This window comes from Rhea pennata, chromosome 1, assembly GCF_028389875.1.
Source record: "Rhea pennata isolate bPtePen1 chromosome 1, bPtePen1.pri, whole genome shotgun sequence".
NCBI lineage: Eukaryota > Metazoa > Chordata > Aves > Rheiformes > Rheidae > Rhea > Rhea pennata.
In genome coordinates, this window is record NC_084663.1 from 87,248,735 (window position 1) to 87,263,081 (window position 14,347).

Consider the following 14,347-nt stretch of genomic DNA (forward strand, 5'->3'; position numbering starts at 1 on the left):
GATTCTTCTATACAATGTGTAAAATGAAACACATAAAGAGTAATTGACTCATCCTCTTCAGCCAATCTTGCTAACCTGTAGACCCTCCAAGACATCAAAGATGTGCCTTTAAATTATGCCAACATGTATGTCTCAAATGATGTTCTTTCTCTGTGGAAATATGAAGGGTTTGACTAGACTCTTTCCTATGCTTTTTGGTTGACTTTTCCAACTTCTCCTCTTAACTCTGTATTCTTCAGATTCTAGGTATCTTGTCTCCTTTCTCTGTTTTCTGGTTTGCCTAAATCCTTTTTTCTTTTTGAATTATTTTTCCCTTTCTCTTGCTTTTTCATTCAGCTATTCCCTTTCTAATGTCTCCCTTTATTTAAAAACAAATGGGAGTAACAATATTTACAGGGCAGTTTCTGCCAATGCATTTATCACGCTGTGTATAATAAATCCACTCTTTAATCTGTATCCATTTTGTCTATTTAGTCTACAAGCTACTTGGAACAGGGGCTGTCTCTTTGTGTGTGCTTCAACAATGCCTGGCACAAAGGGAACCCATTTTAGAACATACCTGAGCAATACTGTACCAAGCAAGAGAAACAATTGTAATAAGAACTCTCTCTCCTCAAAGCTGCATTAAAAGAATCAGACCAAACACTCAGAAACTGAGAAGTGACAGCATGAAGTTTGTGATGCAGTTTTAACTCATTTCCTTCTCTTTCCTTCTCATATGATACTATCTCCAGTTATAAGATTGCATACTATTTTTTCTAAAGGATCTTTCTTCAGTGTTCATTAAAAAAACACCATTTTCTATACAAAGTAGTGTTCTAAAACTTCCTTACCACACAATTTTTCTACCATAAACCCTCTGCTGAACAGAAAATTGCTGAATAGAAAATTACTAATTTCCTCCTATATGTTTCTTTGTTAACTGTTATCAGATGATCTGAATGATTCATGAGTATTAGTGAAATTATTTTGACAATGCTGACTTGAATAGCTGACTTGAATTTACAAGAAGTAAAGAAATAAGGCATGGGAGACTGTGGGTGATAACCCATTACACATCCCTGACTAATTCCAAGCACCTTGTTCACATTGTAGATTAACTAAGGTTGGGTCCTGTGTAAAGCACTGCCTGTTAAAGACTTTACGAGAATGTAAGTTTTGTGGACTGTAGCCCAGTAATGGAGGGCCCTCTATCTTGACAAAGGAATCCCAAATTTTGGGTTCTGCTCCTAGCGCTATCATGCATTTTAACAAATGACTTACTGGAATATGCGTAAATCTTTCCTTAAATCATTACTTGACTATTTTCTGCAACTTTTTTCCTTGATTTTTCAATATCCTTTCCTAAGAGACTTTGGATACCCAAAATTGAGTCAGTATTTGCTGACCAGTATCCCAGTTTCCCACAGGGGACTCAAAAAAGAGTTGCTGGAGTTGAAATAGAGTTGTCCAACACAAATTCTAGACCTTTTGCAAAATCACTGCTTCCCGGGACATAGCCACTTGCCTTGCAGATATGGTCTAGAACTCCCGTTTCTAAATCAGTAACTTTGAATTTGTCTGTATTAAAACTAGAGAACCAAACTAGCCATACTCTGCCTGAGTTCTTATTCTTATTCAGTTGTTACTGGTATTTTTCTAATTTGGGTTCAGAACAGATTCAGCACACATAAACAGTTTTGTATGGATCTACATTGAGTTTGGGGTAACATGGGTAGGGGAAAAGTGTCTAGGAACAATTAATTAGAAAGGTCGGAAGACTTTTTGTAGCAGGGGACATCTCAGAGACCAGCAAATGTGACCAGTAAATCTTTCGCCTCTCCTAATTTGGACTTCTCTCAGGATGCCACCATCCTGTCTTTTCTGAGATTCTTAAAGCAATCTATTCCTATTCTCCTCCTCCTTGCATACACATCACTGTGCCTCTCTGCCTGCACCAAGAGCATTCCCTGCTTATTCTTCTGCCCCTGGCAGATTTACGTTACAGTAGTGGGCAGAGCATTTTTAAGAGTTACTGTAAACTAGTAAGTGGAATTTTTTGTTCAGATTGCGTTAGGGTTCAAAAGGCTTCAAAGTAATAATTCAGGCACAATGCTGGTTGAAGGAAAACATAACAACTTGAACTCAAATTTTTAGCTCATTTTCAGTTTAATTGTAAAGCATACTTTGTTTTAAGAGAGTGATTATCAGAATGGTCTGAGTGCTCACCATGTTTTTGATGTTATTTACAATTGTCAATATTTGTGTAAAGGGCATATTTAAATAGAAATCATTAAATACCTATTTCCGAATTATTGGTAACAGTGCTGAGTAGGGCCAAGCACAAATTACTGTAGAACTCTGCTGAAAAGTCTCCAATTCAAATTTGATAAATACTTTTGGAGAGCTGCCAGCTAGTCAGCCCTCAGTCTACTTACTATATGCTTTTCTGTATGTTTACTTAGAATTCTCTATGGTACTGAGCCAAAGATATTACAAAAATCTAAGCAGTATTGCCTCAAATTCTAATAAACTCAAAAATTAAATTTAGGTTTCTTTGAGAAAATTATTTCTCTCATTATTTTTAAGTAGCATTACCTATACCTTCATTCTTTAGTCTTTTCTCTCTGAATCACACATAGCTTCTTTCCTCATCATTTTGCCTAAAAACAATGTCTGACCTACTAATTTATATTAACATAAAAATATTTATACTTAGTAGATGCTTTGAAGATTTATCCTTGGTAATTACATACTGGAAAAGAATTTGTTTTTAAATTCTTCACAACTGAAAAACTGTCTTCGTACTTCCTTGCTACATTATCTTATTTTCTTTACAACTTTTTGAAACTAAGTTTATATTCCATTTCCCTTTTCAGCCTTCTCTTCTTCACTGCATTAGTTTAAGATGACCCTACCTGTTCCAGTTACCCTTTAACTAAGAACTGTTCTAATTGTGAGACACAGACTAATGCATAAGTACACCCCTCCCACCACTGGTAATGTCACACGATGCTCCACTCAAAGTACATCTTCAGTCTCACATTAGTGGAGCAACCACAAGCTCATGTCTATTATTTTTTGCCTGTCTTGGTCTTACGACTGGAAAATCTCAAAAAATAGCACCTGGACTTTCCCTTTTTTCAGCTTCTTCCCTATAATTCAAGCAGCCTCACATGTTTTTTTACCTAATTATGTTCTTGAATATGGCTGACACTTTTTTGCTGAAACATAAAACTTCATAAAAATTTCAACCTAAGATGGACACCATGCATGGAAGTTTTCAGCCCAAATTATTAACAATGCCAATAACAATATTTATAGTGATGATGTAGATGTTGGAAAAAAATCGTGTACAATTTCTGGATTAAAGTTAAAACTGTTATTGACTGTGCAAAGTAGATTTTTTACAATTGGTATTATAGTATAGTCTAGGGAACTTAATGTAGATTAGACTCCAATGTACTAAGCACTGTAAATATACAGAGGTTTGAAAACTAAAAATTATTATTAACCAATGCATCAAAGTGAAAATAATTAACTAGTTTCCTAAATGTTAAGTTTTATCTATAAAAATTAGGTTAAGATTTTACAGTTAGGAACATTTTATGGTAATGTTCTCAGGGACAGGGTTTGAATTACTCTTGCTCAGTATTGTTGCCTACTGGAAATAATCACCAATATACTGTGTACTGTCACTGAAAAAGATCTACAACCGCATCTTCTTTACTGACTACTGGTTTCAGATTCTACAAATAATGCAGTAATACATTCCCACAGTCACTGCCACAGATGTTTTCAACCCTGCAAATGATCCACAGTTTACAACACCTGAAAATTAGTAACAAATATTTTGTGGCTTCCCACCCTCGGAGTTAAATTTATGGCTGGATAGAAACTGGGAATCCTCCCTGGGAGACCAGTCAGGAAAGGTTGAGGTATGAAGTCTTCACAAACATGCTAAACTTTCTTTTTTAACTTCAGTGTTAACTATTTGTTTTGGTTCTATTTTCTGGTGCACTAGAAGGGATATGCACGCAGATGCACACTGGAACTGGGGGAATGGTGGTGGATTGCTGTGTGATAGGTTAAAGCCAAAGGGAGCTGTTCAAGAGGGGTCTCTGCAAATAAAATGAGCTTTTTATGTACAGCTTCAAGTGGAGCAAATTCAGGGCAGAGAGAAGGCTTCCGCAGGGATTAACTTTAGATAACTTGATGAAGAGGGATAAATGAGATGGGCACAGTTGGGGGGTGGGCGGATTTCTCAGCAAGACCAGGGTGTGGGGCAGGAGTCGGTGCCCTGAGGGAAATAGGACAAGGAGTCAGAAAGACGCTGGAGCTTTGGCAGGGAACTGCGACCACAGGGGAAGAGACACAGCCGAGATGCGTAGGTGGTCTGATGGGCAACCTGCGCATCAGGCAGGGAACTGTGCGAAAGAGGCCCCGACCTTCCGCGCGGCGCGACCGTGACCACGGCGATAACGGCCGGCCCGCGACGCCCCACGCGAGCGCCGGCAGCGCTCTCGCGTCACGTGATCCTGCCCGCCCCCTCCCTCAGCGGTGCGCGTGCGCATTCTGGAGCGCCATGAGCCGCTGGTCCCCCTTACGCGCATGCGCGGGCTCTTCCGGCCCTCTCTCCTCGTTCCCTTCCCCCCTGGCCCCTCTCCACCTTTGCCATGGCGACACCGGGTGGCATGATCCGGGCCTTGCACCGCAGGACCCTCGGCCAGGTAACCGGCCCAGGACGCTTCCCCACTCCCGCGGGGCCTTCCCCGGTCTCTCCGGCCCGGGCTGAGTTCCGCACTGCCGGCGAGGCCGGCCCGGACGTCGCACCGCCCTCGTGCCGCGGAGCCGCGCCGCGCATGCGCGGTAGCTGCGCCGGGGGGCGGCGGGGCCGGTCGGGAGGGTTCGGGCCCGGTTCCCCCCTCTCCCCACCCCCCCTCCGCCGGGCGCGGCGCGGCCCGGGCCGAGGCCTGCCGGGAAAGGGAAGGGCTGCTACGAGCGCTCTGCAGGGCCGAGGAGATCCCCGAGGGAGCCCACGCTGGGAGATCACTGACATAGCCCTATCGTGGCCGATGGGTTACAGATCAGTGTTGTGGTTCGGTGCAGGTGTTAGGAGAACTGGGTGCTTCTGGGGCTCTGTGCCCTCTTGGAAGCTAATTAAGGTGGTGGTAGGGTGCGAGTCTGTGCGGCAGTGGCTGCTCTTGACCGGTTGCAGGTGTGGGTGCGTGCTGTCCTTGTGAAGTGTCCTAGCAGATAACATGCATGTCTTGCAAAGATGTCTCTAAAGCACTCCTCCTTTAAATACAAAAATGTTTCTATCCACTTATGTTTCCTACTATTCATGGTGGCTCTTTGGGATCTGTTCAGTATCCTTCTAGGACTCCAGCTACTCTCCTGACTTCGCTCCTCTAGTAAAGGCTTTTATGCTATTCTAGTCAGAATTGAAATCCACTTCGAGCAGACTTTGTCCCATTACATCTTTGTATTCCTTCTGATATGAATTTTTTTGCCAGCTTTAAGTCACCTGTCAGATCAAGATTACTCATCAGATGCTTTGTCACTAGGTTACTGTTACCTGAAGTCCTTTGGATGTAGTAGATACCTGAGAATATACTTCCTTGATACTATTCTTTGTATGTTTTAATTTAAAAAATAAAGAGGCCAAAAGTCAGTGTCATATAACTCCATGTCATTAAGAACCTAGCAGTTATATTTTAAATTTCCTAAATTTTCTGTGATTTTAGATTTGCAAGTCTGATATGCTGTGGACTTCTGTCACTTTACTCTTAGTTTATGTGCCCTCTTATGGCTATCTTGAAAGAATTGCACTCTAATAAGAAGAAAACGTTGGTTTCCTGATTTTTAGCTGTTCCTGTGGCCTGACTGCACTTCAAAGTAACTATTACGATGTACAGCTTGGAACAAGTCATATGTTTGTTGTGTGCTAATGAGGAGTATTCAAACTTCAAGCTAGAAATGTGTTTATGTTCAATCTTAAGTAGTAAGATTCACTGCTATGTTCACTGCTATGCTTAAAGTTGTGGTCTTTTAAATATTTGACAATGCAGTCATATTGTGACAAGATGCAGTTTCTGTGATTTCAGCTGTGTTTTACTGGAGGACGCAGTTCATCGTTATGCTGGATTTATCATGCTGTGGAGAGGTCCTGTCTTTTGTATTGTGCCTATTTCTAGCCTACAACTGGAATGTGTAGTCATAATTTACGTGGTTGAGAAGAAAATAACATTTTATTGGAGAGAGATCTATATTTTGGGGCATTTGACTTTTAGGAGCGTATTTTCAACTTCTTTGATTTACTGTCCTTCATTAGTCTCTAAGCCAAGGTTATGGGAACTCACTTCATCATGTTTGTTTCTTTGATAGGACACTTAAAATGGCCTTTAACAGATCTGAGACGTACTGAAGGATGGTTTACTGTTGATGTTGTCCCAGCCAAGTAGAAGATGGATGAGGTCTTGTTTTTGGTTATAGTCTCCATCTCTGGATGGCTTTCCAGGCTTCCAGAAGGAGGCCGATTTTGGATGTTGTTTGAAATGCAGAGGATGTCTGGAGTCTTTGGCACTGTTTTTGTCTTACAATACTATTACAATGAGCGCAATTGCTTTGCTATTGGAACATCTGTTCCTGTTCTTAGAACTGTTCTTCCTGAGAGTAGCTTTCCATGGAAACATGGACCTCTTCCTCTCATTTAGCTGCTCTTTCTCCTACTTTTATCTTCTATCTTTGAGTAAGCCTTTCCTGTCCTTGCACTTTATCTAGTGCAATGGCTGTGTTGCAGTTGCTAAGCTGTAAGCTTTGATGCTCTGCAGTCCTCATCTCTGTCCACCGCTACTTTATTGGGAAATTAATTCTCTTTTGACTTTGCATGATGTTGAACTATATCTTCCAGTCACAAGGTGTTTTATGTTTTTCTTTCCTCTTTAGTGTTTTGCCTTTTTTTTTTTTTTTTTTTTTTTGGACTCAATGGTGGACTTGATGTAATGAAATTCCTGGCAGTGACTCAGTGTTCAGGTCATGCAGAGAGAAGATTGTTTTGGGTCGCACAGGCCTAAGGATGCCTACTTCTACATTTCAATGAATATTGTGTAGAAAAGGTCCCTGCTGAATATTTGGTCAAGACCATTGCAAGTACAAGACACTCTAATTCAAGAAATCTAAGCCAACACCTTGGCAGTCTTAGCAGCTCATTTAGAAGCATACCTGTTTCTTTACCTGAGTTAATAGCTGAAAAAAAGCCACAGGGTAGATCCCTCTAGGGTGCTGTTTTGCTAACTGGCTTTACAGTTTGTGACCAGAGTCAAGATATATGATATTTACTGCTTCTTCATCTCTTGTAACAACCTAACGGGTCTTATGGCCAAAGTTAGACTTGTCTGGCATGTTTTGCTCTGAACAAATCCATGTGTGTTTTTAATTCCAGTTACCTTCTAAGCAATTACTGAGATGTTTCGCTCACTGAGCATTGATGCTAAGCAAACTAGCTCCCAGACTGCTGCTCCTTTGCTTTCTTTCAAAGACAGGAATGACATTTGTCCTTTTTTGGTCTTTTGTTACTTTGCTAGGCCTCTGAACCTCAGATTCTGGCCAGTATTGTCAGTATGTTAAGGAAAGATCTTCAGACTGGTTGGATATGATGACATTTGATTCATACTATGATTACTTACTGTTCTTGTTTTTAGGCTGCCTGATGTGCCATTCTTACTGTGCTAGTTGTGTTAATGACTGGGCACATTTGATACTTTTAAATGAAGGTTGCTGCAAAAATACCATTAAAGATTAAGCAACAAAAAAATGAATTGTTTTGGAGGGAACCATTAACATGTTTTTCCCAGTTTTTCAAGATTAAATTTGCAATCATTAGTTATAGTTACCATATGGATTATGGACAAAGGAGGTAGCTGAAATCATCAGGCCTAATCTTTAAGGATTCCAAACATTGGCATTGAAACTGTGGTGGAAGAGAGAGCTCAATTTTTGGAATCATTCAGCTGTTATAAATAATAGCAAGCTATTTGAAGGCATCTGTGTTCTCAGCTTGATTTTATTGCTGTCACATTGGGGTCACTTCATTAACCATTAATGAAATGAGGCGCCAGATGCACGTAACAAGCTGTGCTTGTACACAGGTTACTACAGCAGGTCAGCTTCAGAACAGCCCTCCAGGCATTTGTGTACTGAGACTGATGGATGAGCAGAGAAATTCTAAGTGCCTGTCTTGGATTAATGGTTGGAATAGTTCCTGGTGTAGCATCTCTTTCTTCTAGAGAGCATGAAGGTTGGGATAGTGGAGTGCCTTCTACTGGGAGTGAAGTTGGAAATGCAAATAACTATTTGACTGCAGAGAGCCATGCTGTTTCCTGGTGTCTAGTATGGGGTTGTTTAATACATTATAATTCACAGGGCTTTTAAGAAGGGTCTAAGTGGTGTAGGAAATGCTTTCCAAGGAAAAGTAGCCTCTATGTGGATTCTTGCATAGGAATTGGTAACTAGTTTTTGGTTTGCTTTCATTTCCTGGTTTCCCATTTTTCCTGAATTTTCTTTTTTGAGTGTTTTCAGGCACAGATACTCAAGCTTGCTGAGTTACCGAGCCCTTCCTGAAATTGGTGGGATTTAGCAACAAAGTGTTCCAGCCTTTGCCTTAGGTCTTTAGTCTCTCATTTCAAATCTTGGAAAGAAAGTGTTTTCCTAATCAGTCATTGATTTTTAATTTTGATCACTAAGTAACTGGTGTTTGATCCTTTAGGGTAACTGACTTATTTTTAAATAAAGCTTTGGATGTGTTCTCTATCCCAGAAGTAGGCCATCTGCTTGTTTGTTTTCAGAGGTAACAGGAAGTTAGTGTGCAGTGAGAGAATATACATTTGTTGAGTCTTCCCTGGTTTTGTCAGAACTCATATTTCCACATAGAGCTATTAGAAGCTCCAGTTGGAGAGAACCTCTCCTAATCAGTCTTGCCTAATGCTTTGTCTGTAGTGGATTTTGGATACTGTTGTAGCTGCACAGGAGAGATACCCCATTGTAGACAGAAATGAAGGATCTTTGAGGCGTGAACTGGCCCTATTCCTTTCCACAGAGTTCTAACAATGAAGTCTGGCAAACATAGATTGTTTTAGCAGGAGACAGCCCTTTATTCTGGTGTCTTGGCAGGGCTTGGATAGAATCCCATCGTTCTTTCCTCCTGTGGCCCTTGCTTTGAGTTTCTTGGCTGAGCTGGAGGGACTTCTGTTCTTATTAACTTGTTTTTGTAAAGTGAGTTCGGTGAAAGATGCTACACTGTCAATCCTGGATGTTGAAGTTCTGTCTAAATATCTGTGCGTATGTTGAACATACTGTGAATTGCACTGTCTGTAGTGGATTGCCTCTGGCTCTAGACCACAAACTGGAGGTCCTGTTTTAATGCTGTTTAATTGACAGATAGAATTTCCATTTACTAACATGGCAAGTGCTATTCTTGACATTCAACAATTAGTTTTTCCATGACACAAATTGTGGTTTGTCCTGGGACTCTAGAGTTAGATGAGTAAACATTTTGTGGAGTTGACTCAAGTTACAGTAGGATCAAAAGTTGAAGTGTAAAAAAACCACTAAACATTAAGTCAGTTAAGTTAAGTTACCTTGGATTTTTTTTTCTCTGCTGAGCCTCTGAATAATGAATTGAAACTGTTGGTTACTCAGGCCCTTGACAGTTACTAACTGTGATGATACCATTTGCATAGTCCCCGACTTGGAAAAATCTTTTAGCAGGCTTTATCATTTTCTGTTACATCATTTTCCGTTATATCACATAAATCTATGCATCCACAGAACAAGATGAAATATAGTCTTGTCCCCAGAGATTCCACCTTGAAAGTATTCTTACTGTAAGGGGGAAGATGTATGGATTTAAATGTATAACTGAATATAAATATATATACACATATATGTAAAATGTATATAAAATATGTATTTTTTATATTTTTCATTTATATCTATTTATTAATTTCCCTCCTCCTTGTGCTGGAATCTAATGGTGCCTTGCAGAAAAGGTTTTTAACTTTTAGTTTTTCAAATTCTGCTAGGACTTGCTTCCACTGCTTGAAGCTTTCACAGGAGTAGAATGGTGAAGTTGGCTTGATAGTTTCAATGATGTCTGAATGAAAAATCAGTGTTGTGTACAGGGACCACTGGCAAGGGTTTCCTCAGTTTTCATGGTATTGCACGTAGTTGCATTACGAACTGCTTACTGGTGTTTCCGTATACTGATGTTACTTCCATAACCAAGCTAATAGTACCTTACTATGCTCAATTCATATTTAGTAAGTACTTTCATAATTGTAGAGACTAGGAATTTTATATTACCTAGCTTATAGACAATGGTCTTGGAATCTTACAGTATGTATTAGAAGGTACTTTTGCCTTCCAGTGCTTTTCCCTTGAACATTCGAAGTGGGTGAGTCCACCTAGGAGCTGGTATATTTTTTTGGAGCTTCTAGTTTTCACATGCAATTTTGCTTAGGGTACCTTTCTCCCTTTTGGAGTGATTTAGGTGATTTTTGTGAAAATTCAAATGTACTGTAGGCTGGTTTGAGTGGACTGTCACTATTTCAGTTGCTGTGCAGAAATATCCCAGGGTCAGCTAGAGACACATTTCCATGTTTGAGACTCAAAGCTTGTGCATAACTCTTCTAGTTTCCAGAACTATTTGGAAGCTAAAGTGAGATGAGATGGTACATGAATTTCCAATTTGCCTGATGCTGTATTGAATATTGTAGTCCTGAGTCTAGTCAGTATAGTCTTCTCACTGACAATCAAACATTATACATTTGCTGTCTTATTATTGTCTTCACAATATGGATGCTGAGCTGTTATTCTTATTTGGAAGGTTGTTGGCTAATATTAAAAAAAAAAAAAAATCAATTGCTAGCATCTTTCCAACTTCTAGGCTCGCGCTCATCTATTCCTTTTTGCCAGGTGCATAGTTCTGACCTTGAAATCTGCCTTGTATCTATGCCTTGGAAAAGATGCATCAACATTTCCACATTAATAAGAGACTTAAGGCTTCTTAATGATTTAACAGAAGATTTGTGTAGCATCCATTTCTGTCACTTGCTCTTGCACTCTTAGATACTCTAGTGTTCTTATCCTTTGCCAGCTGGATTTCTAAATGTCCTATACTGAGCTTACCCAGCAAGAGAAACGGTTCTTTGCAGAGATTGTTCTTTAATCCTGGAAGGTCTCATGGGAATTCCCTTTTCTGCTTATCAGCGTGTTTTTTTTTTTTTTTTTTTTTTATTAACCTCAGAAAAGAAATAGAGGCAGCTACAAACTTTTGATGACAGAACCACATTAGTGCTATCTTGCCTAAATATAATCTCTTTATAGCCACATCAAAGTTTCTTTCAAAGGTGGTCTTTGACTTCTGCTTGAATTGGGTTATCCATTTGCAAATATTTTTCTTGAAACCACATACTTGCCAAGATGTGGGAAGGCTGTACTTATTAGGCATCCATAGGGTGCTTTCCTTTTGCACAGAAGGACAAAAGTTTCAGACATTTCAAAGACCCTTTGTTGCATATGCAAAGGGAATGAAGGGTTCAGCCCTCTGAATTCCTGACGAAATCTCATTTTGCATCTCCACTGGCAACAAATTAGACCATGTGATTGCTGTCACCAAGAATGAGTATGCGTTTTGCTAGCTGTATACTTTTACTGTATTTTTCTGGAAAACATCCATATTTGAGATCTTTGCAGAATTATAGCAATGTCAGCACTTTGCATGTTCACTGAGCATTAAGCCATGTCAGAGCAGCCAGAGGTGATGTCCCTTGCTTCAGAGACATGTTGTTACGGTTAACTATCAAATAGGCCTTAAGTTCCTGTGCAGCATTGATTGTAAGTCTCCAGTAGAATATACAAGTACTCAAAGAAAAGTGGTGGGTTATGTATCCCTGGGACAAATGCAGTGCTAACATTCCACTTCTTTTACACTGCTGTACTCCGAAGAATGCATCCAAATTGAGAGTTGGTAATTTGCCTGGGGCCCTCTGGGCCAGTTTGAATAATATAGGTAAGTCAGTAAAGGCAGATCTCATCTTTAAAATAAAGCAGTGTCCAACAGGAACTAGCGAACTCTCCGTTCGAAGCTTATGGGCTTAAGCTGTGTCATAAGTAGGATTGTGACTACAGTATGTTGTGGCTTTCGTGAAATGTGCTTTGACCATCCTAGTCTCACAGGTAATGTTCTGTAAACTTCTACAGGCTTTAGATCTCAAATGTGATAATCCTTATTTGTATTAATTTTGTTTTTGTGTTCCTTAAACCTTAGTGATAAAACCAGATTTATTTATTTTTTAAGCAGCATTTGTTGTGCTAGTAGCTGAAGATGCTGGAGGCATGTCCATTCTGCAAGAACTTCCTCTCACATAAGTAAAGAATTTGCATGCTCTGCAGAAACTTTCACCAGCTGTAAACTCAGTAGTTACTTATAGGCTCGTTCAAAAGACAAGGGAAATACAGACATTCCACTCTTCCTATCTTCAGCCTAACTGTGGATTTTTTTTATTTATTTTTTTTATTTTTTTTGGAAGAGAATACAGCTTTTGATACCTACTTACTCCTTGGGGTCTGACTGTGTCTAAATTGTAGCATCCAAAAGTGCCCCTGTGCTGCTGCGCACAGGCGTATACCTCATCTATGTCCCACTTCAGAGCACGGACCTCTCTGTGTCCCCCTCATCAGTTCCTAATCTCTTGCTTGTTCTTTCTGTGGAAACAATTTGCCAAGTTTGACTTTTGGACCAGCCTGCATGGATAAATCAGTTTAAATGTGCTCTCTGAGTATCACCTAATTCACTTCAGAAAAAGGTTATAAAACACTGTGGAAATCTCTTATATTGTCATTACTTCTAAAATATTTAAATTGTTTGAATTCTTTTAAGCATAGACAAAGAGAAGTAGTTGTGGTATTTTCTTCATGATGTGCCCTCATAAACTGTTCGGGATTTTACTGAAACTTCCACTTCATGAGGCCTCTCAGCAGCCATCAGGTGGTTTTAAACTTGCCTTTTCACCTGAGATGAATTTGAGCCAGTGACCACAAGGTGAAAGTTCTTAAACAGCTGTGTTAATTTTGGCTCCATGTGAAATGAAGCCAAATTTTTCCCTCCTCCAGTTAATTGCCAAATAAAATAATAAAGGGGAAGCAAACTGCTCTTTGAATTTCTAGGACTGTGAAGGAACATAGTAATTCGAAATGATTTTTTTTTTTTTTAAAAATCCCTTTAAATGTAAGTTGATAGTCTTTGTTTATATTCCATAGGGCAAACTTGGTAGCATTCAGATGCCTTATTTGAACAAAATATATAAAACATAAAATAACTTTTCTTTCAGCTAGAGGTTCGAGAGGGTGCAACAGTGATCAGATGTTTTTAAGACATTTGGTTACAACTGTGATCAAAAACATAGAACTCCACTAGTTTCTCTGGGAGGGAAGTATTTAGTTTTAGGGGGACATTCTTTAGCTTTGTGTTCTTAAGACTGTGATGTTTCAATACTTAAAATGATTTCCTCTATTGACTTAAATGCAGGTCAACACTTTATATATTCAGTAACCTATACTTATAATTCAGAAATGCAATACACTTGTACTTTTCTTTTTACATTTTGACAGTAAAAAGCCTAAGTGCTCATTTTTTCTCTTGTTTCTATCAATTCTATCCTAGGAAAGTAGTGTACATTTCTGAATACAGATATATATGTATACACACCAGCTTACAGGTATTAAATATTAACCCATATTTCTCTCCTTTCAATAACACAGAACGCTTTCGAAGTCTATCAGTGTCCAGCTGTTACCTGTGAAAAGGGTTTGATTCTCAAATTTAATTTAAATATAGGTAGAGATGCTTGAAGCTTGAAATACTGTGATCTCTAGCCTATCTGATTTTTCTTCCACTGTCTTTGATTGTCTCACTTTGACATTAATTATGCCTAAATAAGGTCGTAGGCTAAGAGAATGGAAAGAGAACCAGCTAGAGATGATCTAGTGCTTCTCCTGTTTCAAAGTAAAAATCAGCTACATCTTTCCTATACGTTTTGTGCATATATTTCTTTCTAAAATAAGGATTTCTGCTATTGCAGACGTCACAACTTCTCTAAGCACTCTTCTGAAGTTTTCTTTTTCTTACTGTTGGAAAGTTGTGGTTTTTTTTTTTCCTTACATCTGGTCTGAATCTTCCTTGCTGCAACTTTAAGCTCATTGTTTCTTACCCTATTAACCATGGTCCCAAAAATCACATTAAATGTTTTGTCTTTCAGATTTCTGCATATTTAAGCCTGTAACCTAGCCCCTCCGCTGTCTTCCTAAA

General features: G+C 39.3%; 1 protein-coding gene across 2 annotated transcripts in view; it reads left to right on the plus strand.

Moving 5' to 3' along the window:
• Positions 1 to 4,569: 4,569 nt before the first annotated feature.
• The window catches only part of WARS2 (tryptophanyl tRNA synthetase 2, mitochondrial), a 41,954-nt gene continuing 32,176 nt past the window's right edge, over positions 4,570 to 14,347 (plus strand). For both annotated transcript variants that reach the window (XM_062594903.1, XM_062594910.1), the window contains exon 1: positions 4,570 to 4,709. In XM_062594903.1, the coding sequence (XP_062450887.1) occupies positions 4,656 to 4,709 (54 nt within the window). In that variant the 5' untranslated portion in view covers positions 4,570 to 4,655. The remainder of the gene's footprint in view (positions 4,710 to 14,347) is intronic.